Source organism: Alosa pseudoharengus, unplaced genomic scaffold, assembly GCF_046254945.1.
Source record: "Alosa pseudoharengus isolate Yale_2024_CS ecotype anadromous, Long Island Sound unplaced genomic scaffold, YU_APseudo_1.1 YU_APseudo_1.1_scf_8, whole genome shotgun sequence".
NCBI lineage: Eukaryota > Metazoa > Chordata > Actinopteri > Clupeiformes > Clupeidae > Alosa > Alosa pseudoharengus.
The window spans coordinates 23,486,990-23,514,934 of record NW_027468870.1 but is presented as its reverse complement, the minus strand read 5'-3'; the positions used below and the strand labels follow the sequence as shown (position 1 = coordinate 23,514,934).

The 27,945-nt window shown below is 40.1% G+C and overlaps 2 protein-coding genes across 2 annotated transcripts; both read right to left on the bottom strand.

The window, feature by feature from the left end:
• Positions 1 to 30: 30 nt before the first annotated feature.
• hlcs (holocarboxylase synthetase (biotin-(proprionyl-CoA-carboxylase (ATP-hydrolysing)) ligase)) lies at positions 31 to 22,153 on the bottom strand. The gene is made up of 11 exons (XM_076274836.1): positions 21,893 to 22,153; positions 21,376 to 21,513; positions 20,380 to 20,542; positions 19,271 to 20,292; positions 18,459 to 18,641; positions 13,490 to 13,761; positions 4,726 to 4,793; positions 4,303 to 4,463; positions 2,675 to 2,789; positions 2,364 to 2,577; positions 31 to 1,906 (listed from the first exon to the last, which is right to left on the bottom strand). The coding sequence occupies exons 1-11, from the start codon at positions 22,139 to 22,141 to the stop codon at positions 1,738 to 1,740; spliced, it is 2,754 nt and encodes a 917-aa protein (XP_076130951.1). The 5' UTR covers positions 22,142 to 22,153; the 3' UTR covers positions 31 to 1,737.
• Positions 22,154 to 22,218: 65 nt separating this feature from the next.
• Positions 22,219 to 27,325, bottom strand: pigp (phosphatidylinositol glycan anchor biosynthesis, class P). Its single transcript, XM_076274837.1, has 6 exons — positions 27,171 to 27,325; positions 26,653 to 26,737; positions 26,351 to 26,423; positions 26,022 to 26,140; positions 23,418 to 23,504; positions 22,219 to 22,355 (listed from the first exon to the last, which is right to left on the bottom strand). The coding sequence occupies exons 2-6, from the start codon at positions 26,732 to 26,734 to the stop codon at positions 22,324 to 22,326; spliced, it is 393 nt and encodes a 130-aa protein (XP_076130952.1). The 5' UTR covers positions 26,735 to 26,737; positions 27,171 to 27,325; the 3' UTR covers positions 22,219 to 22,323.
• Between the last annotated feature and the right edge of the window lie 620 nt (positions 27,326 to 27,945).

Here is a 27,945-nt window from a genome sequence, read left to right as displayed (position 1 = left end):
TCGGGTTTGATGATTTTGACACAAAACAAATTGTTTGTATGTTTTATTTGATAATGACACACAAAATAAAAGACCACTGTGTTTAATCAAGGATATTCTAAAGGATATATTCTAAATCACATTAACCTCATCAAACCAAGTGTCTCTTTACACCACTGTGAACATGCCTTAAGTTTCATAAAAGCCATGACAAACTATTAAGCAGAGTTTATACATAATAATACATCAAATTATGAGTAATCTGCACTTCCTTAACACCAAGTTGTCTTTTTCACTTTTTCTCAAGAAACATGTCCTTAGCACATACAAAACATTAATTAATACAAGACCAAGTAGCAGAACAGTAAAAATATAAGAAAAGTGTGGTCATTTTTAATTTTGTAGAATTACAGTAAATGCTTGATGTGACATTTTTGCCTATATTTAAATGGAAAACATACAAACCCATGTTTACCTTTTAATTGTCACAAAGTGTATGCATTGTCTGTGCCAAAATAAGTATAAATTAGTCTAGATCTGAAACTACAGTGGGAGAGGGAGAAACCAGATCCATCTGTAAGTCTGTGCAGTAGAGAGGGGATTTTGCTTTTCCTCTCAGCACAAATTTAATGTTCATGAAATCAGTACTACTATACATTTTCAAGAATATACTGTAAGGCTCAATCCGGTGTCAATAACATGTTGGGCTCAGGGATGACAAACTAAAACACTAAGGGAGTAAGATGACAAACTAAAACACCTCATGAAGTTGAATGTTTCCGTTACCGGTTTCTGCCCAGCTTCATTAAAAGCACAAGTTTGTGCACCAGAGAATTTAAGTGTATTAGACTTTTTCCAAATATTTTTGTCTTCCATCTTTAGGGCAGTCGCACATTAGCAGAGTATGGCTTAAGATATGTATGGTAGAATTGTGGGGTAGAACACCCACATCTCTAATTTCTAAGCCATATGTCAGTAGTAGTGACAGAGTTGTGGCATTCACTTTGAGTAAAGCCAACTGAGCCAGCTATGATAAATAATGTGTCTGTGTCAATTTTAGAGCAGAACATATAGGTCAGAAGTCAGTATAAGGGAAAAATCTAAGTGCTCAGCAAGTAATTCAGGTTTCATGACTGCCCCTGGACATCCAGTTCCCTGATGATTGGTCTACCTACTTTGCCATATACACCAGTAATTCTGTTACTAATACTGTATCTCATTTTGTACAGCCATTCATATATATGTTCAAAGAAAATCAGGCTGTATATTGTCTCACTTAGCAGTGACCAAGAAGGGCCATGATCACTGACACATCATTTATAGCACAGATAATGTAAACAACAGCATGTGAAAATGAAAAGGCACATCTTTTTTTTCACTTTAATAGTGTTAAAAAAGAAAATTCCTGTTCACCTGCAAAACATCAATTCAGCAGAGAAATTCAAATTAAGAGAAATTGTGCTGAACAGACCTTGATCATTGTTGTAGTGTTGAAAGATATGAGTACCAACAAGATCTGTGACTATAGCTGCCATGTTGTTAAGTTAGCATAGCACATTATATATGTTTTGCATAGTGAATTAAAATGACATGGATGAAATGCCTAATACTTTTATGTTATGACAGAGGAAATTTATATCTGGGATGGAATAGGCAAATACTTCTTCAGTCAATAATTCAGCAAAAAAGTAAGTAAGATCTAAAAAGTGTACAGTACTTCTGCAGATAGACAGGCTATAACTAAACCAAGAATGGTGCCTAGCTGTGCTTAGTGACAACCAAGTTCCTTAACATGTCGAAGGAGTTCCCGTCAGGCTGAACAGACACCACGTCCTTTTCTGCCTTCACCTGTAGAAAGCCGTGGTCATCCAACCCCACCACCTCCGCCTCTGGACCATCCTCACTCCACAACTTCACCTTAGTCCCACTGAGATAAGACAAGCCACATGTTTATTACATTCAGCTGCTCAAACAGAATAATAAAGTAGACCAGTTCTGACACAGGTGAAACTGTAGCAAGACATAAAAATTCAACACAATTCCGTTAGCTATACCATAATTGTCTAAGGACTGATTAATTATGACATAAGTTTTGTCAGAATTTTGTTCCCTTTTTCCCCAGTAATATTAGTCAACGATTCCCGGGGTTCTGAAACCCCGGGACAAATAAAACTCGGTAGGCATGTAGCCCCAGTAGGCTGATAAGGTATAGATGCTTTAAGTTTCCGGGGGCCTCTACCACATTCATACAATGTACTGCTATGTGGTACATTTAGTTAATTAATACAAAATAACCTTACAAATGCAAGCCATAAAAAGCAGAGTTACCTCACCACAAATAAACTTGAGTGACAGAGAGAGTAAGCAGCAAAGCTGTAGTTTACCCATGAATCCATCTTTTGTAGTATATGGGCAGCACGGCTGATGGGCCCTTCTCTTGAAAATCTGCAATGAGCTTTTCGAGCTGGGTGACTGTGCAGGCAATGAGGTGTGCTGGGCTCAGGGGCTCCAGGTTTGAGCCATGCTCCCGGTTATGCTGCACCACCAGGTCATTGATGCAGATTGTTGGGTTGCTGTTACTGACATTGAAGCCACAGCCTGTAAACCGATAACGTGAAGATGAGTAAAAGCTTAATTGTCCAGATGCAGGGCAAAAAACTCCCTGCTAAATCATGCCAATGTAACCTTACATTACCTATGAGAATATGGAAGGTGGATCCCATAACTGTTGAATTCACCAGAACACCACCAAGTTTCATTAGGTTACCGTAGTAGATGTCATTAGGCCATTTGACCCGCAAGTCTATTTCCTGTTAAGAAAGTGAACAGACAGAAAAATCATGACAATACAATAAATGCTACCCATACATCAGAAGTCTTTGAAAAGATTCAGAAAAAATTCAGAAAAATTAAGCACTGCACATTTTTCTGATCTCATTCTACGGTTGCTGAGTGACATTCGAATGAGTTAACGATCATATTAAAATTAGCAGTGGTCTCTTAATTTTAATCACGTTCGAATGTCACTCCATACCACACCATAGGATGACATCAGAAAAAATTCCAGAGCTGTATACACCTTAATCTGAATATGTCCTATAGGAGTTTTTGCAGCATTTTGTGACACATTTAGAAGCATACCCTATAACGTGAACCTGAGTTATTAATCAGACTATATGCTATGCTATGCTATGTTCCCACAGCAATTTTTGTAGACAATTCCCAGCACACCGGAACATCGGAGCACATGCAACTTGGTGGGCATATAGCCCCACTAGGGTGATAAGGAAAAAAGCTTTTGGTTGCCAGAGACCACTCCCCTCTGCAGTGAGCCTGTTGAAAGAAGAGTAGGCCAAAAGCAGTTTTGGCAGAATAATTCGAGAACCATCACGCCCAAGATGACAAAATTTTTGGGGTATGTTGGCCTGTTGGCCTCAAGGAGTTGTATCAACCCAGCCCATAAACACACATTTGTGGTGGAGCGCCACCAAGGGAAAAATGTTTGCAAAAAACGTGATGCTAATATCTTGTGATGAGATGTTCCGAACCACACAAAATAAATTTGACATGAATGATCACCACGACAACCTCTGGACGCACCCTAGTTGTGAAACTCCATGCATGGGGGACACTGCAATTCATGAATTGCGGACTGTCAGATGGAGAGAAATTGAGAAGTGTGATTTATTTTCTGTGAAGAGAACATGCAAGACTGGGCGGCAGTCATATTAGGCCATGTACCACTACCACTATGTGGTACATCTAGTTTTCTGGAATCCCTATATGTTGTTCCTACAGTTTTAGTTGTAATTCTATACAGACACTATACTGCCTTTAACGGTTTTATTTATTTATTTATTTATTTTAATTGAAGCGCTTGCTTTTTTTTCACAACAAAAATATTTCCAATGTCAAAGCGTGAATTGATTCAGGACAAAACCATAACACAAGTCTTTGTGTGACATGAGTGTTTGTCATCAACAATTTCCTGAATAGACACATATTTTACATAGACACACTCTACAAGTGCACACATACTTAACACGCACATACATACATGCACATTGCACACATATATTGAAACAAAAATAAACCAGTATGGCTCGACATGTATGGTTGCCACAGAGTTGCTTTCTCTGAAGTAAACAAGACAGGTGTGTGCTAGGGCGATGGGCTGCAGATGGAGGCGAACACAACAAAAAGGGGATACCTCTGGGATCTCTACGGTAGCAAATGCTCCCTCTGATAGCTTGGACAACAAAGGTGGGCCAAGCACTGGCAAACACTAGAGTGCTTGAGGTGGAAATGCAGGGTGGTTCATACCTCATATCCCGGCAGAGTGCACACGGCCTCCACCACAGCCAGAGCCGCCAGGTGCTGCACGAAGGGAATCCTCTGACCCAGTAACGAACTGATGGGAATCCGCACATGCAGGGTGAACATGGCACAACCCAATGGGCTAAGCCAAGCATTTCCTCCGCGACCTGAAATCAAGTGTCCAGAACACAGCAGAGACTTACAGACACTGTTCACACCCCAACAATTATGATGGAAATTGGTCTCCCACCATAGAGTCACTGCCTGGGCACAGTGTTTCTAGTAAGTTGACACTGATTTTAATACTTTAAAAGACCACATAGCAATATGATTGCTAATTTGCTTGGGTGAGAACCATGCCTGTGCAAGGCTGCTGGAACTAAAGGAGTGTTCTAATGGCAAAGGGTGTTGCAGTAGAAACTTACTGACCTCTGCCCTTTGTCTGACGAAGAGCTATGGCGATTAACCCCATTTCCTCTGGTAACTCAAGCATCAACCTGTGGTGTGTAAAGAGAGGCAATAAAAGCAGTTTAAACAGCTTGATAATTAGATGTACTAGGCCAGAGCATTAGCAAAAGTATGACTTTACCATTTTCTGGTTTAGATTTCACTGCCAAAGTGAACATACTTCCCCAAAACACTATGAATCTATGAGCTTCCACCTACAATGACCTAAAATAGGTCATAAATAGAACATATATAAGTACAAGAATTCATATAATTTTAATTCATTTTTGTGGCTGTGTCATTTGAAAACAAACAAAACGTTTTCTTTGCTTCTGGAGAACCTTAAATAAACAAGATTTCTAAAGAAAAGAGCGTGAATGAATCATTTGCTGTAATGACTGCTTGAGCAGAAACATATCTGAGTTAATGTTTGAAATGCATGTGGTTGTTTATTTCAGTCCAGGTGGACATACAGCATTAAAATGAAATGGCAAGTTACATATAAACTACTGCCTCGAGAGTTGACAGGTATTATTTACCGATATCTTTCAACACTTCCAAAGTTCAATGATAGAATTTGTTCTTTTCCAGCCGAATAATTTGTGGAATTGGTGCCAATATTTCCAACCCTCTGAACAGGAATATACACAAATTAACATAAAAAAAAAATCAATGCACTAGAATTCTGTAGCCTGTCCTCCAAAACTTACAACCACATCTGGTTGTCAAAATTGAACTGAACAGTCAACCATATGACTTATGAAAACAATAATCGGTTACATTTTACTTGAAGGTATCTACATAAGAGTGACATGACACTGTCATGAACGCATCATAAACATTATAAACAAGTCATAAACGTTTATGGTCACCATATCTCAACTTGCATGTCAAAGTAACACAATACAGTTCTGCCTTAAAATAATGGCTTGAAACTCATTTAGTGATATTCACCAATACTTATAATAGGCAGAATTGCGTCTCTTTCAATACCGATGTTTGCCTGAATATGACCTTTTCTCATCAGTTCTTGACAAATTGAGCACCCCCTTGGTGCTAAATCTGTACACAGTATGTTTTAAAATTGACAAAAAGGACAATTGTGTTACTTTAATACACCATCAACAATAATACACATTATCAGGAAAAAGGTGAGGGATCTTTGCAAAATATAATTTTTGGATAAATATAATAATCCAATAGCTGACCTATAGGCTAACCGTTTTAATCTACTTTTTGATTCACAGTTCAGAATGATTCTGTAACTGTCAGCAGGCTTAAAAGAGGAACTTTTAAGCCGCAAAATGTTACTGAAGCACATCAAAATGATCCACCACAGTATAGACAATCCTTCGTAAAAATTATTTTGGAGATTCTGTAAAAGCACTGGTTACCACCCATAGTGATATCAGTGTGCACTTTGAGACAGCTAACCTTTGATGAAATCTAATCAACGTGTTTTCCAACAAACAATAATGATGCAATTTTTAAGGAACAGTGTAGTCTTTTAAGGAAATGTTCTACTTCTTTAGGGGAAGAAAATAATGATAGGCCTGTAACAAAGAAACCAAATGCAAAGAATACACATGAGAGTTTTCACAGTTTTAAGATTACTTATCAGTAGGGATGTAACTATGCACCGTAAATAGGCTATAAATCGATACAAATGTGTGAATATTACAACCGGTTGAAATAAAAAAAAATGAAGCGTGATGCAGTTTTTAAACAGAATAGGGCGTAATCTGCTTTTGATTTCACTTGTTCAACGTCAGATTGGTCAAGAGATTATTCTAATTTGGCACCAGCAGTGGCGCGACTGGCTGGGGCACCTGCACCGTACGCCGGCGACCCGGGTTCGATTCCCGCCCCGTGGTCCTTTCCGGATCCCACCACGTCTCTCTCTCCCACTCACTTCCTGTCGGTCTCCACTGTCCTATCTAATTAAAGGCATAAAAAGGCCAAAAAATATGCTTTAAAAAAAAAAAAAAAGAGATTATTCTAATTTAAAACAACCTCAGCAGGGTTGTTAAAGATAAAACAGAATATGAATTAACTGGAACACACTTTATGTACCTCTCAATTTATATAAATAAAGGAATATTTTTCAGCATTTGTCTGCAGCTTATTCTGTTAAAATATTGTGATTGTGAAAATTAGGGTAATTTGCAGAAAAGGACTGGTGTTTTCGAAGTAATTTTAATTAGTCTAGGCAGGCCGAAATATCTAAACTGGCAAAAAAACGCCATTCCTGGCAGTCATGTACTGCATTAAATTCATTAATTAAATGTTACAGTCTCTACAAGGTGTATTCTGCAAACAAAACCTAAGGAACAGGAATTACATGAACAATATTAATGACAATCAAAGACAAAGGACACATTCACTTTTCTCTTAACTTAGTAACTACACAGCATAAATATATGTTTATAATAATTAAAATGCACACTAGCAAAGACATTCATAGACTTCACAGACTGCAACCTCTCTTATACACCTCTTTCTCTCCCTCTCCATACCCAGCTCACACACTCAAGCACCCCCACTCTTTCCCAGAGACGCACGGCTCATGCACACGCACACACACACACACACACTACACACACAAACACACCACACACAGGCGGGCGAGTGTGGAAGGCTGCTGGATGGTTCCTGTCCCTGTCTGCAGGCAGTGGGGTGCAGCTCAGAGGAACATGACCTCCCCGCAGCTGAGGCAGGTTAAGCAGCCTGACTAAGCGCACCGCCTAATTGAGAGCTTTTACTGTTTGGCAGGACCACCGGAGAACCCTGTGCACTTGTTCGTGACAACGGCTGCTCCTTTACAAATCAAGGCTTGACGAGTGCAGACAGGGGGCCCAGCTGGTTCTCTGGAGTCCTTCAGCCAAATAAATGAACTTTTAATAGGCACATCAACACCTAACAAGGCAAGGAAGGCCAGTCATGACCTTTTCGTCAAGCCACTAGTGTACTTGTGCGGTGGGTAAATTGAACACACCTAAATGAGTGAATGATGCAGCTGAGTCTTCCTCTGTGCATTTTTGCTGGTTAGGTGGTACTTGTGTCTTTGATCGTCTTTTAGTAACATTAGATACACTGCCAATTTTAGCAATGGATGTTGTAAGTTATACTAAAAAAACTTGAAAAGCAAATCTTAGAAAACATCCAAAATACTCAGCCGCTCTTCAACAGACAGTATACATAGATGAAAGCATAGATATCCACAAATAAGAGTTCAGTTCTGACCCTGAGCTTTAGTTCCTAACTGTGCTTGGAACTTCATCCAAACCCCAAATCAGTGCCAACCCAGGGAAAAACATGCATTGTCCAAGAGCTGGCAACTAAAATGAACCATTTTGTGTGTACATGGTCTGTCATTCCACACACGAATGTCTCCCTTTCAAAGCTTTGTCCTAACTGACATCAATCCTGAGAAGATTAGCATGCAAAGCAGTATCAAATTAATTTCTGCAACGCAAATATGAGATCAGCCTTGGATCACACCAAACAACTCACTTCTAAACATGGTAATGCTCTTATATGCTCAATGGGAGGCTGTCAATAAAAGCAAGGGTGGGGGGATCAGGCAGGGTGGGGGGTGGGGGGGGATCTGTGAGGCTCAAGTGAAGAGCAATCTATAATAAGGCAAGCTCAGGCAGTGTGGGGCTGCAAAGCTGAGGCTAATGCATTCCTCTAGAAGTTAATCTCATTTTGAAAGCACATCCACTGAGCGGCTCAGAGGTCGTTGGTGGCTGTGAAACCAAAAATGCATTAAAAAATTCCCAATAAAAATCACAAAAGAGAAAAAAGGACAAGGGAGAAAGGGGCCTACAATTAGCAATTAGACACCAACAATGACACTTTCAGAGCTAATGCTACATATCAAACAAGGCCTTTCTAGTCAGTCTCAGCTGTGGCCAAAAAGTACGACGGTACTCCTCACATATTCTGTCTGCTTCTTGGACATGGCGCACTGAAAATGATCTAATATCCAAGCAAGCGGGAAGAAAAAAAACAAGAGGGGAAGAAAAGCCTGAGCCATGTGAATGGATATTCAGAAATCTACTGCTTGTTCATTTAGCAAGGACCCTCAATGAAATGTTTCTATCTAAGCATTCACATGGTGAGATTTGTGCCTCTAGCTTTATTAATTTAACACTGATGTCCAAAGTTCCTTAGAGGACTTATGAGCAATAACAATCAAAATTATATCATTTTTCTATTTTAGTATAAATCCCCTTAGCAATTCCATGAGATTATGTGCAAGACAATAACATAAAGGACTATAAATAATATATGCATCTTTTTCCCTTTTCCCCTAAAACACAAAAAAGACAAAGATATTTCGGCAACATAAAAAGACCAAGCGCCGTTCAATTTCACACCCACATACTATGTATTTGCCATTATGATGCACATAATGACATGAGCATCCACCACAGACACATAGAGCGAGCTACAATTCAGCAATTCCCAGATCATACAGTTCTTTTTCTAAAGCCAAGCCAGAGACATTGTCTCCCTGGTAATTACAACAAGTGCCAAACAAAGACATACAAAGTAGCACATCTGTGGATGAAAGAACAAACCACATCTCCCAGTAGAAAAGCAGATCTTTTAAGTCAAGTCAGGCCTTTGTTGCCATTGGGAATGATACTCCTTAGCCTTACCTCAAAGGCCTTTGTTAGGACAGCTCAGCCCAAAGGGTCACTTACCCAGGGGTGGGGGGTCAGAGGATAAATGGCCACCACCCGAGTCATCTGTATGACAAGAGGACAGGAGTGATCAGCCACACCCAGGCTGCCTATTTTCTCAGTCATGGATTAGCAGACCAGTCACCTTGTTTGGGGAGTCCTAACACACAAACTGACAAAAGAGGATTTCCAACCAAAGGTTACCCCTAACTACCAGTTTTCAAAGATTTCCTCTTTTGTTTCATATCAAACACCACAGATGAAGAAATGTTGTGTAAGTGTGCATCGTGTCAAATGATGACCAGTCATGGTGCACTGATGTGAGGCTTTACTCAAGTAACTAACGCAAAATTTAACAGTGCCAACAGTTCCAATATAATTTCACCTCACTTACGCCTTGAAATCGATCATATGAAAATGACTGTATTGAAATAAAAATTCCAAAATCCATCCATCACAGAATCTCAGCTTGAAACAAACAATACAAATATCCTAAAGAGCCATCACAGCTGATTCCTCACATCAATTTTCAAAACTGGATTTAGTGCAATTAACATAAGCATGTTTGTATTGATCACCTGAGGGAATAAATGTGATCAATAAAGGACAACTAATCTGTAAATGTGATTAATTGAGCTAATCCTGTTTCCTGAAGAGCACCGCAAATTATCATTTTCAAATAGCTCCCTCGGAGGTGATCAATGACAGTTGTTCTCCATTACCCTGAGAGACAAGGTTGTAATTCCCACTTTCCCTGACTCGGCTGGACCCAAACTCCTCCTGGGCTGCTCCACTCTCAGTCATCTGACCGGCTACAGCCCACCACAGTAGAAGGGACAGCACTGCTGTTTCTGTTTCTACCTCATGGCTCTGTGTGGAAATCTGTTAATTTCACGTTATTCATCAAATCCAACAAACCGCAATGAATGAATTCTATAGAAAATGAAAAACAATATATATATATATATATATATATATATATATATATATATATATATATATATATATATATATATATATATATACACACACATCAGGGTTGTGCACAATTCGAATTGCAATTCTGCTTCCTGTTTGCTACCTCAATTTAAATGCAAGTGAAATTCAAGAATTTAATTGAAATTTAGGAGCCAGTTTCAATTAAATTCTGGAATTTTGCACAAGCCTGATATACATACACACACACACACACACATACATATATATATATATATATATATATATATATATATATATATAACCACTCCAGTTTGAGTCTGGCTGCTGCTGTGTGCATCTGAAACCACAAAGTTTGTGTGTGTGTGTGTGTTTACGCGTCAACACTTTAATACTTTAATACGTTAAATTGCCCTGCAGTGAATGGTGAATGTTTCAACCAGCCTCCCCTGCCTCAACTAGTTAGTATGCGGCTCGCCCAAGATGTAAACTTCTTAAGCATGCAATGCCAGATGTTAACAGAATATGAAATGAGGATTTTAAGCATCTGCTTACAATTTAAGATAATTGGAGGTAGAGCATGCAAGGTCAATTGGACCAATTTTATTTTATGTACAAACCTGCTGCTGAAGTTATTGGTGTCTTTTTACCTTCCACTCCACCCCATACTGCCAGATTTGTATTTTACACAGGAAACAGGGCCTAATTCCATACAGTGTCAGTTTTGATTTTGGATTCGCTGTCAAAACAAACACTGATTGCCGGTTCTTTGGTCCAACAACTGGCACATTTTCACCAGAGGAGGCCCTTGTTCTGAGTGTTTGTCTTAATTCAACTGCCAGAGGAGGAAGTCTCCACATATGAACCCGGGGTCCCAGTAATGTTTAACCAAGATGAATGTCTTGCTTTTCATAGAGTGAGTTGCTTATGGATGTCATAATGTAACACATGACATGAATAACGTGTTCCCTATACATTAACAAATATTAACATAAATTAATACTGTCATATCACGAGTACTTGCACAAGGCTCCAAAGTTTTATATGATACAATACACAATTGTAGAAAGGAAAAATATCTTATTTCTGATACCTAGCGTAGAGATGCAAAAAAAGGAATCAAATCCTGAGCAGCCAGCATGGCTCAGAAACTGACTAAGTCAGTCTTGACAACTGGGAAAAGAGAGACACTGACAAAAGGAAGCAAAGTGCTGCAGGCACAGGTATCAGATTTAGCCGAACAGGAAAAGCATCATTAAAGCTCGCTGGTGAGGCATCACACACGAACGCCACAGGTCTTATCCCGTCTGCTCCTCTGAGCTTAACAAATAAACACTTCCCCACAGTTCACCACTGCCTGCCACCTCGACACTCAGCTGTCCTCGCCAAAACATCCCAATGACTGTCTACACAGCACTTTCCTATATGCATCACGCAAGCATCAATATCTGCTAAGCGGTTTTAATGATCACTCAGAACACCACAAATGAATGGGTCACACAATGTGAAATCAGTATTTGTTTGTAACATCAGAAATCATTTGACATATTTGTCACATTAAATTAGAGAGTTCTTGAATCAAGAATATGCTAAAAATAATAAAATATTAAAGTGAACCAAACTAAATCAGTTGCTCCTGGCTATAGTAGATTGGGCTACAGCAAGATGAATGGTCATGGTACCATTGGGACCAGGGAAGCACTGGGATTCCAGCCTGGTTGTGACCTTGTGAGAACACTATCCTATGTCTCAGGCTGCCTATTATTAGTTGCCCCTGGCCAAACAAAGCACTAATACTCTGGACAAACAGACTGCTCGCCTAGCTCAGCAGAGACATCGATATAACCAGTCTTCATCAGCTCTACACAAGAACGCCTACCAAAGCACTTTACCCCCCTGTCCTGCACTACTTTCATTAATTATGCCTCAAAAGCCCCCTTTTATCACCAATAAGGAAAGGTTTCATCACTGTCCACGATCAAAGACGTCTAATTGAAACGGTCACCATCCCTGCTAATGTTAGTACACACGGGCCTTAATAATTACAAAAATACCACAATAAGAATTATGACAAAGCAATACATATACAAATATCACATCATTATTGTTTTCATTATATCAAATTAGTTAGGAGACATATTTCCATTTTGAAAATGAAAAAAAAAACACTCAATAGTTTCATTTGCAAAACATTTTCTACACTTATCTATACTTGGCAGGTTTACTGATTCCATACAGCAGAATACATACAAGTTGTGAATTCTCTTGCTGTGCATTACAACATTTAAAATAAGTGACCTATTGTGACTGTTTGAGCAAGGAACATAAACACATTCCTTACACTGAAATATTCAATCAATAACTAATCAAAAGGACAATGTTAACATTTCTCAAAATATTAACATAGAACATCCAACAGTGTCCTGCTTACTTGGCTAAAATAAACATATTCATGCATGCTACTTAATTCAAAAATAATACTATTTAATCAGACTGTAACATGGTACATCTGGAAATTAAACTTATGATCAAGGGACGGGAAATCACACTGTAGACATTTTTTTCCCTTGCCCCAGACTTTCCCCCTTTTTCGTTACCTTACAACCTTAATGACAACACTGTCATTTTCAATCAATTCAGCACAGGTCCAGAATCCATTTTTCAAACTTTATGACAGGTCTAATAGCTTCCACCTGTTTCTAGGATCCCGCCTGTTGACTGGCAAGTTCCCAGTAAAATGTGGAGATGGAGACAAAGACCTCTATTAGGTGCAGCCTGCCTCTACTGCTGTGAGGTCATTCAGGCATTAAATTAGATCCAGCTCAGAGGCAGCACACACACACAGCCCAGCCACCCTCCCAACGGCAGAGTGAACCACTCTAACTTCTGTGTCGCCATGTAAGTGGCTACACTCATCAAGGGGCTCGCTCTCCTCACATACTCCCTTTGACTGATAAACCCACAGCGTGCAACCATACTTCCACATGCGCAAAAGGTAGACTGAGTTTGAATGTTGAGTTAAAGGCATTTCAATTCACTACTTAATCCATCTGGCAATGCTACACTAGGAACTCTACTATTGGCCAAAGCAACAGGGGGAAAAAAGAAAGCTACATTACCCCTCCAACAGGTCCATGGTAGTAGGGGTGACCTCGGTATAGAGCAGGGTACGACCAAGGGTGTGGGTGTGCAGGTGGTGGCTGTAGGCCTGCAGGTTGAACTGCTCTGACAAGAACTCTGGGGGTTCAGGGAGCACAGCAAGCACCCCCTCAGGCAAGTCCGTCTGGAGCTCTGCACTTGACAACAGCTTCAGACAGGTCTTTGGGGACCTCAACATGCCCTCCTTGTCCATCTGGCTTTCTAGCCACTTTAAGAAGCGGCCTTTCAACTCCTGGGGAAGACAAACAACTATATATCATCTCAGATTGGTAAATGAAACTTTAGAATTTATCATATTCATAATTTACTAAACAAATGTATAAGGGACCATAAGTCAATCACTGAAAATATATTCAATGGCTGCATATTAAAATGTTGAAAGAATCAAGAGCTGATTTGAAAACTTGTTTTTCCAACTTCAGCCATGCCAAAAAGAAGGGGAAAAAAACACTTCAATTTAATTAACAGGCATGTATAATCAATTACTATACAAGTTGGCTTCATTACATCGTTTTCCCCTGGGCAGTAGAGTTACTGGTCTTTTTCTGTCAAAGTGAATTAATCAACAGGGTCATATGCTTCTCGACAAGTACTAATTTTTTAGTTTTCGGGAAAATGTTTGACAAATGTAATAGAAAGAATTAGCTCATCTTGTCAGAATGGACCCTTAATCAAAAGTAAGGTTTAATTTGATACTTATATCATGCTGTTGATAGAAGGCATTGTAGTGTGTGTCCATGGAGATATATATTACACTATGTTGGACAAATGCTATATTCCTTGAAACGAATGTATTTGTGTAGTCCTGCAACTGGGTAACCCACAATTTTATTTTTGAAGAAAGAGTGAATGTTTCAAATTATGGATATTTTTAGGACTGAGTTTTGTAAGCATGTTTTAAAACTATGCAATGCAGATGTGCAATTTTATGTATGCTCTAAACTGACATGCTGTTAATTTTCAATACATAATGCAGATCCTCAGAAGTAGCACAACCGGTACACCAACATTGCATCAGTATACTTGCAAAACAAGTGACTGATAAAATAAATGTATTCAAATAAAGTAGTGAGATTCATGGCCATTGTGTTTTATAACACCTTAAGTAAAGTGTTGAAACCAAGCATTATTCATAATGCCACAGCTAGTCACAGGACATGTCCATCTTGACTACTACTTCTGTAACCTATGTGATTTCCACACTATAATGACTCCAGAAAGAGACTAAAATAAAAAAGGTTGTTCTTCACACTGGGCTGTGACATGAGTGATGTGTTTGTTTAGTAAATCAGTTTACTGTATTTCTGGCTCTCACTGGGAAGGACTTTGTCTGACCTTAACACTTGAGGAAAGGTAGAGTAACGGTATGGATCTTTTAGAATAAATAACATGGCTACACTCCATCAAGAACAAATCTTGGCTGGCACCAGTCCATGGTCTGAGCAGTGGCTCTCCGCGAAATAAAATAAAGCACTCAAACCAAAGCTCTCACACCAACCTAAAGAACGCTAAATAAATGATCCATTTCAAGAAAGGTTGTGAAAGTGACTTGTGAATAGACATTCAAACGATAACAAATACCTGGAAGTGTCTTTGACACAGCGGATAATCATTGCAAAATTCTGGTAAACATTTAACCACATACAACACTAAGAGGAGCTGTGGACATTTTCATTTAAAATAGGTTTCCTTATATTTATAAAACCCTTGATATGCACTGACCAGTTTATGTCTTTGTTCCCTAATATAAAGAGTGACCAAATAATCAGATGTTTTTTTTTTAAATAAATTATTAGAAGGCAATCCAACGCCGTTGATGTAAAAAAAAAAGCTGTAAAATACGATTAAATGAGTATAATGACGTGATTAGCTCAAATCTACACACAGCGCACATGGGACTAGTTAATCATTTAGAAGTTCTTGTGAGCATGCCCATCATTCTGTGCTTTGTGTCATGTTCAATAGGGATGGTAATGACCGCGGTGTCCCCTGAGGCCCACTCAGCTGTCTTTAACAAGTGAGATGGGCCTGGGCTTCCCTCAAACAAGAGGTGCCACGCTGAGTGGATCTCTCATTTTAAAGCAGTAAAGTCTGTAGCACAACGAGTGGGTGAATATAAGCCAGGACAGATCTATAGCTAGTGCAGACGCTTAAAGGTAGAGTACATGATTAATGTTGATATTTTGTTCATAGACATAGTTCATAGAGATTTCTAATAAACAGAGCCAGGATTATGTACAAACATACTAAAAGGGACCGCTGGAGAGGCATATGATTAATTTGTATTTAAGGCTTAGTTAGCTTTCTGACATGTATGACACTAAATTCAAAAGTCCTCAACTGTTAATGACACTGTGTTTCTGGCACAGGATGTTTTGTCTCATCAGTGCAGGACAGTGGACGGGCCTGAGGTCTAACAGAGGCGATGAACCTGTCTTGTGAATAGTGGGAAAGTTTGTGGCAAGACAAACAGGGTCTTGACAAATTTGTGCGTGTAGTGGAGTTTCCCTGTGAGTGAGTGGTTCAATGGCTCAACAGAAGTACAGGCTCTCCTCTCTTCCTCTACGGGCAAGGTGCACAGAGCATGCTCTATTTGCCATAGCCCTCCATTTCCAACACAATCTGGAAGCAATCCCACAGGCAGTCTGCTTTCATCATTCAGGTGTTTGTTGTAACAAAGTGGCTGGGGCAAGGGTCAAATGTCATGCTCAAGTCCAAACAAACCTCTCGGCCACACTACTACAGTTTTTGACTTTCAGTAACACAATTGTTTGTGTCAAGCAAGGGAGGCCAACCAGGGCCAAGTGGGTGTACAAATGAGTAACTTAACTTGTCAAAGTCATTCAAGCACCACATTGTAAATGATCTCCTGGTTGCAAAACACAGAGAATCCGATGAAAAAAACGTCCTATTTCAATTTACTCTGCCATATTGTTACATCCACAGAAAATACTTTGAGATCATTTTATATTTGCAAGCTAAAGCCATTTCTTACACATCCTTCTGCAACTGAAGCAAAGGGATATGCAGTCTAGAAACCAGCATGGGACATGTTAAAAATCATGCTTCATTAGATAAGGTAAGAGAGTAAGGTAAGGAGCATGTAGACAGCCTGCCATCTAGTGGATATGGAAAACATGACAAGAGAACCATCACTGGGGTCCTGCTGTCCAGATAACATAGCATGGAAGAGCAGAGTATTTTGTCTTGCTTTCTGAACATAAAAGGTATTCAAGTTCAGTCTGTCAAAAACAAGGTCAGATGCTATTTTACAAGCCCAATTACAACCCTATAATTAGACTGGGTATAAACTGGCCCATTTTAGCAGATATCTAGAACCCCCTCATGCTTGTCTGGCACCCACATGAATAATTAAGTGAGCTTTAAGGTGATTGGCTACCTTGTAGCCAAAGACCTTTCATAGTAACTTCTATAGCAACTAACTTCATAGCAACTTCTAAATCTAAATCTAAAGGTCCAACTTGAAGTGACACGAGGAGAGGCGGTGATCAGAAGGATGGTTTGCATCACTGTCTGTCTTTATTCAGATTTTCCCATTTTTAGTAGTCATTTTATGCACCGAACTCTCCTTATCCAACAATGCCATCATTGATGACATTTATGCCCGAAAGTTATACCAAACGAGATGAGCATGATTTCAGCATATTGCTCTGTGGGCCCCACAATATTTACATATTCACTAAAATCAGGCAAAGAAAAGTCACTGTTCAAAAGTTTGGGCCACTTGTGAAAAATATCTGCAATTTTAAGATTACTTTCGAAAATAATGACATGAATAGTTTTTATTTATCAAAAATGCACTAAACCAAAAAAATCTTATTCAAATAAATATGTGGGGCAGCTAGAAAATAACTGACAAATGACTAAATGTTTGTGAAACAACTAAAGTGCCAAAAACTTCAGGACAGCACTGTACGTAATCTCAAGGCAAACAGCACCAAAACTGGGTCAGCTTCTACACTGAGGTTCTGTAACAGTGTGTGGTCTTAACATAGTACAGGGCCTTGAATCTGCCACTTTCTGTTCCTCTTCTTCTCATAATCCACATCAAATACTGATTAACTCAGAGAGCACATTCCCAGCATACCTCTGGATTGACCACCAGTGGCAACAGGGCTATTTGAATATCAATGGGAGATCCAGAGCTTCACAGTCATAATGGCTGAATTAAACACTGACTTCTAAGACTTATCAACTCCTCGCTGCTGACTATATTTGGCTGCATTCAGTCAGTACAATGCTATTCTTTACCCTTAGTGTTTGAAAATTCCACCTATATTTGTCTATGCAAATGTTTATTAAGCTTTCCCATAACCAAACAATCCCAAACAAGCAGACGACTTTCAAAATAATTGGAGACATTGAACATGGAGCTTGACCAAGAATCATCAAAAGGCATAAAATGACAACGGCCGATTTTCCGATTTTGCACTTTAGATTTAGTCTTTGATCAAGCTTCATCATGTCCCAAAAGCAGAACAATGCTGAAACATCGGCAATTAAATTCATTCAGTTACTTCAAAGAATACCATCAACATGAGCTCAAGATCGGTGTGACTTTTCTGGCACCATCCCTCTTGCCAAAAAGTTCCATCAGTGTTCAAGGTGTAAAACAGAACCCTAATATAAATGTGAATGTATGAATATAGATGTACTTGGTTTTTTCAGGCAGTTTGTGATTTGAATCTGAACAGATATTATGCATAGACATAATTATATGCACAATTCTGCTGAAACTCTGAAATTCATCAATTTAGAGTGCTTTCTACAGAAACTAAACCTTTCAGAAACTAAACCTTTTGTGCCTCATGGTCCAAGAGACAAAATAATACCCAAAAATATTGAAAACAAGTCATGTTGTTAAGAGTATACATGTTCATGGGGAATGATGAAAGTAGTTTCATGTACCGGGCAGATGGAGAGGACATGCACAGGGCTGGGCGGTGGCACCTGGCTCAGCTCACAACTCAGGCCCAGTGAGGTGAGGATCTCTGTTATTACCTCGTAGCGAAGGGCATTACTCTTCTTGAGCATGTCAAAGTCACCTGGGCTCTGCACGTGCTGTGAATCTGGGGCGGTCTCCAGACGAACCTGTTAATTTAAAAAGACATTGACTGAACCATATTAAAAAAAAAGGTACAAACCAACTCCTATAGCCACTACAGTGGTCATGCACAGTCGATTAGTTAATTAGAAGCTTAAAAGATAAAATCTCCGATTAAACAAATATAAAGTTCTTACTCTAGATGCCATTGTTATGAATGATAAATAGCCTTGTGCACTGTATTGTATTGTATTCAGCCAGTTAGCTTCCCAATTGGCCACCACCAGTCCGAAAAATGTTCCACGGGTGCTCATTTTTGGCTACATTTTAAAGTAAAGCCAATTAGGTGGCAGATTAGTGGTGGACACAAGATCATGTCTATTCCAATGTCATGACTACGTGGATGTTTCCATGAGCTGAACGTTTTTAAACTGGGAATATCCACCAATCCGCATAGTTGACAAACTGTTGTGGCCGTCTGTAATGTGGCACCTAATTGGCTTTTAATAAGAATTAAGGCCAGAAGTACACTCCCATGAAACAGCATTTTTAAAGATAGCTCATAGACACATACTCTAAATATGCTACCCTAAATAAATTCTACTTTTGCTGGCCTAATAATTCTTCCTAACAAAATACCTATTCAGTAATGGAGAAATTGAGGGTAGGCTAGTACCTGACACAACACAGCTTCCCCACCACATGCTCCATGTGTCACTCTGACAATCACCATGTCCTTGGCATCTCCGTGCAGCTCCCCCCAGAGCTCTACCTCACCAGTCACGCAGTCTGCTGGCTCCCGCACATACACGCTCCCACTGGCCAACACACTCAGCTCTAACTCTGTGCTGTCAGCTTTGGTGAAACCCAACCTGCAGATCTGATTTCTTTGGGTTTCCTTAACCACCAGATTAAGGCCTGCTGGAGAAAAGGTGGAGGAGAGACCCAAAATTTTCCCTCCCTTGTCCAGGTACGCCAGAAAGCGCTCTTGAAGCTGTGGGGTGAGGGCTTCATCTGCTGCTAGCACTAACAGCAACGTGTTCTCCAGCCACGGCTCGCTGAGGGCTTGCTGAGGCCTCAGTGGATAGAGTATATAGCTGTCAGTGTCTATGCATTCAGTAAGAAGGCAGTGGATCATGTCAAATCTTTCCATACAGCTCCCAGTATAAACGAGAACATTAGGGGGCTTTCCACTGACATTGACCCTTTTGCTCTGGCCAGCAAAGCTCTCCACTTCATCTGTGCCTTCATCGCTGTCCACATAGTCATAGTCATGTGGGAGGTCTGGAATGTTCTCTATTGAAGCATACTTCACAGACAGGATGGTGCTGTGTTCCAGCTCCAGGCACTCATGGCAGCTGGATAGGTGGAGGTGGTGGTGGCCTTCCATGTGATGGTGTCCGGTTAGAGGGCCTGTGGTTTGCCCCTTACCATGAGAATCCCTACACTCCCCTTCACTGCTCCTCTGACCAGTGAGCTCCGAAGCAACAGAGAGGTTCACACTACTCTTTCTGCGTGCCAGTTCTGAGCCCTGTGGGATGCCTTCCGCTTCCTTCTCTCTTGGTGACGGTCCTGAGAGTACTATTGCAGTGGTAGGATTTAAAGGAAGAAGCTGGACTTTCTGTTCAGTCTGGTTGCTGTTCAATGATTGTTTCTTCTCAATAAGTTCCCTGAGGGTGGATTCTTGAAGCAGAACAGCTAGGGAAAGGAAGAAAAACAGATGTAATCTATGGGTATATGCCTTAGGGAAAAATAAGGTAATTAGATGATTAACATGGAACTTACAGACTATTTTTTCTGGAACAAGACCATTTTCCATCTGAAGCCGATCTTCCATAAACGCCACCCCTAAGCGGCTAAAGTTATCCACACTCGTCTCAGCTACAGCCCTGAAGGGCAGCCCAGGGCTGCAGGCCAACGGATGGCAGTAATCAGACCACTTAAGCACCTAACACAAAAAGGACAAGAAGCGATGCAAGAGATTAAGTATCAATAAAACTTCTTTGATTTTTAATTAGTAAAGCAACAATATGAACTCCAATCAACAATGTTACCTTATATCTGTGAGCATGTGTGCAGTGAGGCAGAGGTTATTTCCTCTTAATGTACAGATTCTAATATTGGATGTTAATCATTATTATAATTAATATTATATGTATCTCAATTACACATGTTTCTGCTGTGGAAGGTTTTTCCAACATTTCACTCTATTCTATATCTCTTTCAATTTGACAACTGAATTGAATCATTAATATTTGAGCTATTAATATTGATATTAGAGCTCAAATATGAGGATGATGAGAAATTTGATGTTTGAAATAATTCATTCTTAACGTTCATAACAGTTCATTTGTTTTTGTGTGTAAGACTGAGCATTTATATTGTACAACAATATTTATCTTTGATAAATTGCTATATGATTTGTTTAAGAAAGCACATATTGATTGTTGCAATTTGAACATAATCTGTCGAGAGTGATACTAGTTTACACACAAAAGCCACAACTGGGCACTTTACAACTATTCCTCTTTCTCTTTCAAGTTCCAGGGCAATGGCCATTATTAGAGTAGCCTCCTCTGAAATGCTTTTTGGTAGCTTATATGCCTAGACAAAAAACTGAACTCAGTTCTGGTCATTTTTAAACACGTTTCTGAACTGTAAGGACAAAGAGGAATGGTGGTGGTTTTGACTGAGCTTGTGCCAAAATGGTTGGGTCACTGGGGTCTACTACAAAGATTTTATGAGACATAGCCAATTATAAGTAAAACATAAGATGAATACTTTTTTATTTGAGTTAAGAGACTGGCCCCCATTAGGTCGCGATGTGGCCTCTATGATGAAAGCAATGTTCTCTATCCTTGGGCGACAGAACAGGGAAGATCCTATTAAGAGAGTCCACTTGCTGAGGTCATCACAAGCCTACAAATAACACCAATAGCATACAAACACATAAGGATATCAATCATTTGTAAAGACAACGCAAGGTTTTTTTTCTCATCAGATGACCTCTTACTTTAAGAAACAACATCTAGGGCAAAGTACACTGAAGGAGTTAGTTTTTAAATTTAACAGAATAACATTTCCGTAACATTTCTGTTCTGCAACATTTAGGCCTATGACCAAACTGGTTAGCCAACTCCGCTTCACTGAGTGCTAGTACGCGTTCTGTTACATTCTGCATGCGATTGACATCAGTAATCGCCATGGACTTGGATTTGATTGGCTAAGACCACTGATAGTTGAGCTAGCTAGCTCGCTAGCCACACGTATAACATTATCAATTATAACAAAATGTCACCTGTGGTTCGGTTATATATATAGCCTTGTTTCCCAGCTTAAGGAAAACCTGCGTGTCTTCTGGTAAGGTTGACTCGCGTTGCTTGGATGTTTGGTCCTCCGTTTGACACTTGTCTGGCTTAACAGCACAAAATGTGAAACTGCTGAGGTTACTGCTCCCGCACAGTCTTTGTACAGTCCTGCGAATGACGGGCGTATAAAACTTCTGAAAACGCACCCAGAGGTAGACGTAACACAGCGTTATAAGCATTTTCAGTTACATTAGGAGAATGAAAAGGGAACCCATGATAACCCTGATAACCGGTTGTGCGTTGAACTCCACTTCCTTGTTATTCACTCTCCGTCACTGTCTACGCATTACGTCCATTCTTCTGATGATTCTGGTCTTGTTTAGTTGCACATTCATTACTGCCACCGTCAGTGTAGGAGTAGTCACATCACCACCATGCACACCAAAGTCCAAACTAAAACGCCAGGGAACACTTACTGATTACAATGAATGTAATATACACACCATTATAGGCTATTACAAGGGGTGTTCATACGCCCATGCTTTTTCTATAGCCTACATCGATACAAATTCGTTGGGGCAGCCGTGGCCCACTGGTTAGCACTCTGGACTTGTAACTGGAGGATTACAGGTTCGAGCCCCGACCAGTGGACCGCGGCTGAAGTACCCTTGAGCAAGGCACCTAACTCCTCACTGCTCCCCGAGTGCCGCCGTTGTAGCAGGCAGCTCACTGCGCTGGGATTAGTGTGTGCTTCCCCTCACTGTGTGTTCGCTGTTTGTGTTTCACTAATTCACCGATTGGGTTAAATGCAGAGACCAAATTTCCCTCACGGGATCAAAAAAGTATATATACTTATACTTAAATTGCTTAATCTGGCCATTGCAACATATCAGCCTAATATAATTGGTATCTTAAACTATGGCAAGCTTGCCTATAGGAGTTGCGAGACGGATTCACATCATGAATCGAATGGAGAATGGTAGCCTATTAAAGACAGGAATGATTGTTTGAAGCACTAAGGAAGGTGATTGGCTATATAGAGGAAAGTATTGAAGTCAGCCAATTGAGCCACAAAATGGATTGCAGGACTGATCTCATGGCCATGCTGCCTTCCTGATGTTCAACTTCTTGAATGTAGCTCTCTCCTTATCTTCCTTGATGCAGAAGGATGACACTGAGTGGGAGTATGAGGGATATATAAAACTAGAGAGTATTTCCTGATGGAAATACCAGTGCATAGTGGTTGCTCCGATGTTGCTACTTGCTAGGTTAATTGAAGTGGTTGCTAAAGTGTTGCTAGATGTTGCTATACTAATACATGGGAGGAAATATATCAGATAACACATGACGGAAAGTAAAGAGAACATCTATAATCTCTATAGACTTGTGTAAGATGCTCTTAAAACTTAGCAAATAATAAAAGGATACACATAATAATTTATTATGAAAAAATATATTTATATATATATATATATATATACACATGTCATTCATCTACTGACAAATAAAACATACGGTTTATTTCACTAATGGACACATCCTTCAGTCTTGGTGTAGATCCTCTTGAACAGCAGTCTTTTTGTTGACCTTTGGCATAGGAATCTAAAAGAAGGAAATCATCACTGAATGAAAAATACCATATTTTTCCAATGTTTACAATGAAAAAGGGACAGATGCACCAATCTCTGCACATTTCTGGAAATGTATTCTCTCATAGAAGATGGACTGAAACCATAGTTATCCCAGAACTAACCTGCGTTTAGGCCATACAGTTGTGTGATTATTTCCATGTAAAGGAAAATGCAAGCTTTTCATTTCTTAAATCTTTTCACAACATGGGCAGTTTGAGCAGGGATCAGAAACGCTTCAAAGAACGAAAACCGGAAACAAACACAATTTTTGAACGTAACCAAAAATGGAAACAAAACCAATTTCACTTGTTCCGGAGTGAAAATGCTATTTTCTATTTTAGATAACCACTTAATAACCTTCCGATTAACCTTTCTTTGAATATTATTCAAAAGTCCATAGGCTTGGAAAGTCACCTGCCCAGATATTGTTCCCCAGACCCCTTATAGGATGAATTTAGTCAGATTTTATGAATCAGTGTCCTACTAGTTGATAAAAAGGATTTATCCAACACTATCTAACTGCCTTTTTGTATGTAGCCTAAATTACTGAAACATTGTGTGAAATAACAGACTACCAGAGACACTAAGAAAGTATGTATAGGCCTGTCATGCAGTTGGTAGCACCACAGATAGGTTAGGCTATGGTTAGGTTAAAGCAAGGACATTTTCTGTGCCTGAAATTAGGCATTCAGACATTTTTGAAGATCTAATATTAGGCTATTTGCCTACTTTCAAATCTTGCTCCACGCAAATTCAGAATATTGTGGAAAAGACTCAACAGCCCTCTGCAAACCGCTGGCACCACCAGCAGGGGAACACTGCTCAGCAGAAACAAATAAACTGGCATAGAGGTCCTAAGAAGCTTAAGGCGCTGGCGACATCTCAGTCTTCCTGACTGGAGTGGTACCGGCATGGAACGCTCCTCCCATGCCCAACAGGCAAAATGGGAGGAGCTTATAGAGTCTCCCTGGGTCACCTTGTGTTCACCTTCACGTGTCTTACAAGCAAAAGACCTCAAGGACCAGTACATCTGGATTACAGGAAGTTCCTACGCTTTGCATTCAACGGGGTAGCATACAAGTACCTGGTGCTTCCGTTTGGCCTATCGTTAGCTCTTCGGACGTTCACAAAATGTATGGATGCCGTCTTGGCTCCTCTAACATCACAGGGCTAAATTACATTACACGACTGGCTGCTGTGCTCCCTGTCTCAGGAGCAAGCAGCAATAGATACATCATTCTCAGCCAAATATCAGAACTAGGCTATCAGAACTATTCACTCTCTAGCTCACAGCCTCCTACTGTGGGCACATCAGAATCTGGCATGTTTGAGGGCAATACACATTCCAGGTGTTCTCAACACAGCAGCGGGCATGCTGTCCAGGAACGGCCCCCGGGAGGGAGAATGGAAATTACACCCCAGGATAGCGCGTCACCTGTGGGACATGTATGGGGAGGCAGAAGTAGACCTGTTTGCCTGTGCAGAAAACGCATAGTGCCCACTGTGCTTTTCAATGTCCAATCCTACGGGTCCACTCGGCCTGGACGCCTTAGCCCACGAGTGGCCGAGGATGAGACTTTATGCATTTCCCCCCCTTTCCACTGACTCCAGCAACCCTGGACAGGGTCAGGGAGGCAGGTCTGCAGCTCCTTCGTATAGCTCCAAAGTGGCCCAGGTGCCCCTGGTACGGGACACTGCTGTCACTTGTAGTGGGGACACCATGGGAGCTACCACAGAGGTCAGATCTGCGATCACAGGTGCAGGGAGGGCTGTGGCACCCAAATCCCCAGCGGCTCAGGCTGTGGGATTGGCCACTGAGCGGGGGAAATGGTCCAGCCTAGAACTGGAGCGCTTAGTTTTGGATGTGTTACGGAGTGCACGGACACCCTCCACCAATTTAGCTGAAGATGGAAGATATATAGCCAAAGGTGTGAAGAGCGGGGGTTCTCTCCAGAATCATGTGGTATAAATTCGATCCTGCTTTTCTTACGGACACTCTTTGATTGATGCCAGCCAAGCTGCATCCACTCTAAAGGTATATACAGCTGCTATATCAGCATGTCACGATGAGGGCCTAGACGGTCCGATTGGTAGGCACAGACTCTTGACCAGGTTCCTTGAAGGTGTTCATCGACTCAGTCCTGTGAGAGTACACTTTCCTTCATGGGATTTGTATATAGTTCTCATGGCACTTGCCGAACATCCATTTGAACCCTTAGAGTAAATTGACCTAAAGCACTTGTCTTTTAAAGGAATACGCCACCTAGGTGAAATTGGGTCACTCCCCGCAGTCCCTAGAGTTGGATGAGTTTTATAGCGTTAACATTCGGGTATGGTCCATTTAAACGGATCCAGTGTTAAGGCAACCTAAGAAAACACACCCAGGCTGCTTCTGCCAAATTTCTACCACCAAACTATTGTTTCGTAGTAATGAAAACTGCTACACATTCTAAAAAATAAAAAAAGATTCATGTTGAAAAATCCTTACCTGTGATGTTATCAACTGAACAGAGTGGAGCTGTGTTTATCATGTTGATCCCAAACAAAAGGATTAAAGAGAATGTCAAACCAACCAGGAGATAAACTGGCACAGCAAGTGCCCAGTACCTAAATAAAATTGGAAAACAAACACAAGAGATTTTTGCAATATGATACCACATGCTGAAATCAACATAATGTTTAAAACACAATGGTCTTAATTTGAGAGAGAAAAGAATATTCACATTTCCCTCAATAAGGAAAATGAGCAAATTCAGAAAAAAACTTATGATTAAGACGTTTGTCATCCGACCACTACATTCATGTTAGACTACTTACTTCTGGGGCCAGTATGTTAATCCAACTGAATGGAGCCAAGCTTCTGGAACGTATGCCCACACTAAATACAAAACTAAACAAAATAAAATGAATGACAGGCAGACAATACTAAATTAGAAATGGGTCTGTTACAGGCTAGTGAGGCTACACTGTCAAATTGTAGCCTAAATGGAACAACAGAATATTTATTTCCGTCCCCATCTTTTCAAGCAGAATTAAAAGTCAATACCATATTTTTATTACCCACTAAAGGCATTGGGCTATTTCAAAACATCTGTGCATATATCTGAACTGGAACTTACAAAATCCAAACTGTGAGCCCAAGAAAAGCACATATCCATAGATGGCCCTTTCTGGGAGAGGGGATGGTGAGTTCGCTACCATATTCTGAAAACATGTCCAACACATTAAAATAGTTCTCATCCAAAACACATTGGAGGCATGACTACGAAAACGTAGTGGGACTAATATTTTGAAGCATCCCTCTGTCTACCTTACCCTTATTTCCCCTGGAAATCCTCTACCAAGCAGTGTGCTAGCAAGCTAGCTAGAAAACAAAGCCTACGTGCGCCACGGGTCAACGTTGCACCAATAAGTTGAATATAGTTCATTTCACCGCGAGGTACAGACCTAACATGTAAAAGTATTAAATAATTCGACAAATGGACAGTTGATCGTTCAACGAAACAGCTGAATGCAGTAATCAGTGAATGCAAATGTGCGTGCTACCAGAGCCCGTTCTCTACTACATTTAACGCTAGTGGAATAGTAGGCTATAGTCCTACAAACAAGGAAGGACTATATTTGGGAGTAGGCCTACCTTGTGTGGTCGTTTTGTTGGTAGACTAGAGATGCATTCCGTGAGCAAGCGTAAATCTTAGGCGAACTTGGCAAGGATTGTTCTTTTACTGTCAATGATAGACTACAGCCTTTTGCTCAACTTCCGGTCACGTTGGTAGGCCCTATAGTGTACCAGAGCCCGTTTGCGGACATTCTCTGAGTGTACCAAAATAATGTAACATGTAGCCCTGATGTAGCCTACCAAAATAAAACTCACCAAGTTTACATGATAGCCTATGGACTAAAATAACTAATCTTACAAATGTACATTTTTGTTATTTCAACTTAATAAAATGGGTCTACATTTCTAAAATGTGGTTATCTGTGAATGTTGTCTTTTTCTAGCCTGGAAAATCCAGATCCTGGTAGAAAGATTGAGGGTGTGTCTCGCAGAGACAATTCCATTGTGCTCTCGCGAGAACTCTGAATTTCCAGGGTAGTCTTTTTCTTCAATGCTTTATTGAATTTAAATTAAGATTAAGATTTGCATTCGCATAGTTAAAGAAAACAATATGTCCCATTACACAAAATAAATTAATAAAGAAACAAAATTAAACAAACGGTAACACTTTATTTCAGTGAACAAATACATAACTAATAGGCCTATGTGTAGCCTATTAGTGCTCAATAAGGTCTTTATTAAGCATCATTAGCCTACACATCTTCATCGAACATTTTTTTATTCTTACTCAATAAGTGAATTATTACAAAATTATTAAACATTTATAGTCCTCTAATACATTGAACATTGTCTT

Excerpts from the sequence above, each read along its gene's own strand:
- pigp (XM_076274837.1), bottom strand. The coding sequence starts at position 26,734 with ATGGTAGCGAACTCACCATCCCCTCTCCCAGAAAGGGCCATCTATGGA. Across the intron at positions 26,424-26,652 it reads GGGCTCACAGTTTGGATTTT|TTTTGTATTTAGTGTGGGCA; the intron begins GTAAGTTCCAGT and ends TATTTTGTTTAG. Across the intron at positions 22,356-23,417 it reads GTCCATTAGTGAAATAAACC|TTTGGACTTTGGTGTGCATG; the intron begins GTATGTTTTATT and ends CTGGCGTTTTAG.
- hlcs (XM_076274836.1), bottom strand. The coding sequence starts at position 22,141 with ATGCTTATAACGCTGTGTTACGTCTACCTCTGGGTGCGTTTTCAGAAG. Across the intron at positions 18,642-19,270 it reads GGGAAGCTGTGTTGTGTCAG|GTTCGTCTGGAGACCGCCCC; the intron begins GTACTAGCCTAC and ends TTAAATTAACAG. Across the intron at positions 4,794-13,489 it reads ACCATGGACCTGTTGGAGGG|GTTGATGCTTGAGTTACCAG; the intron begins GTAATGTAGCTT and ends TACACACCACAG.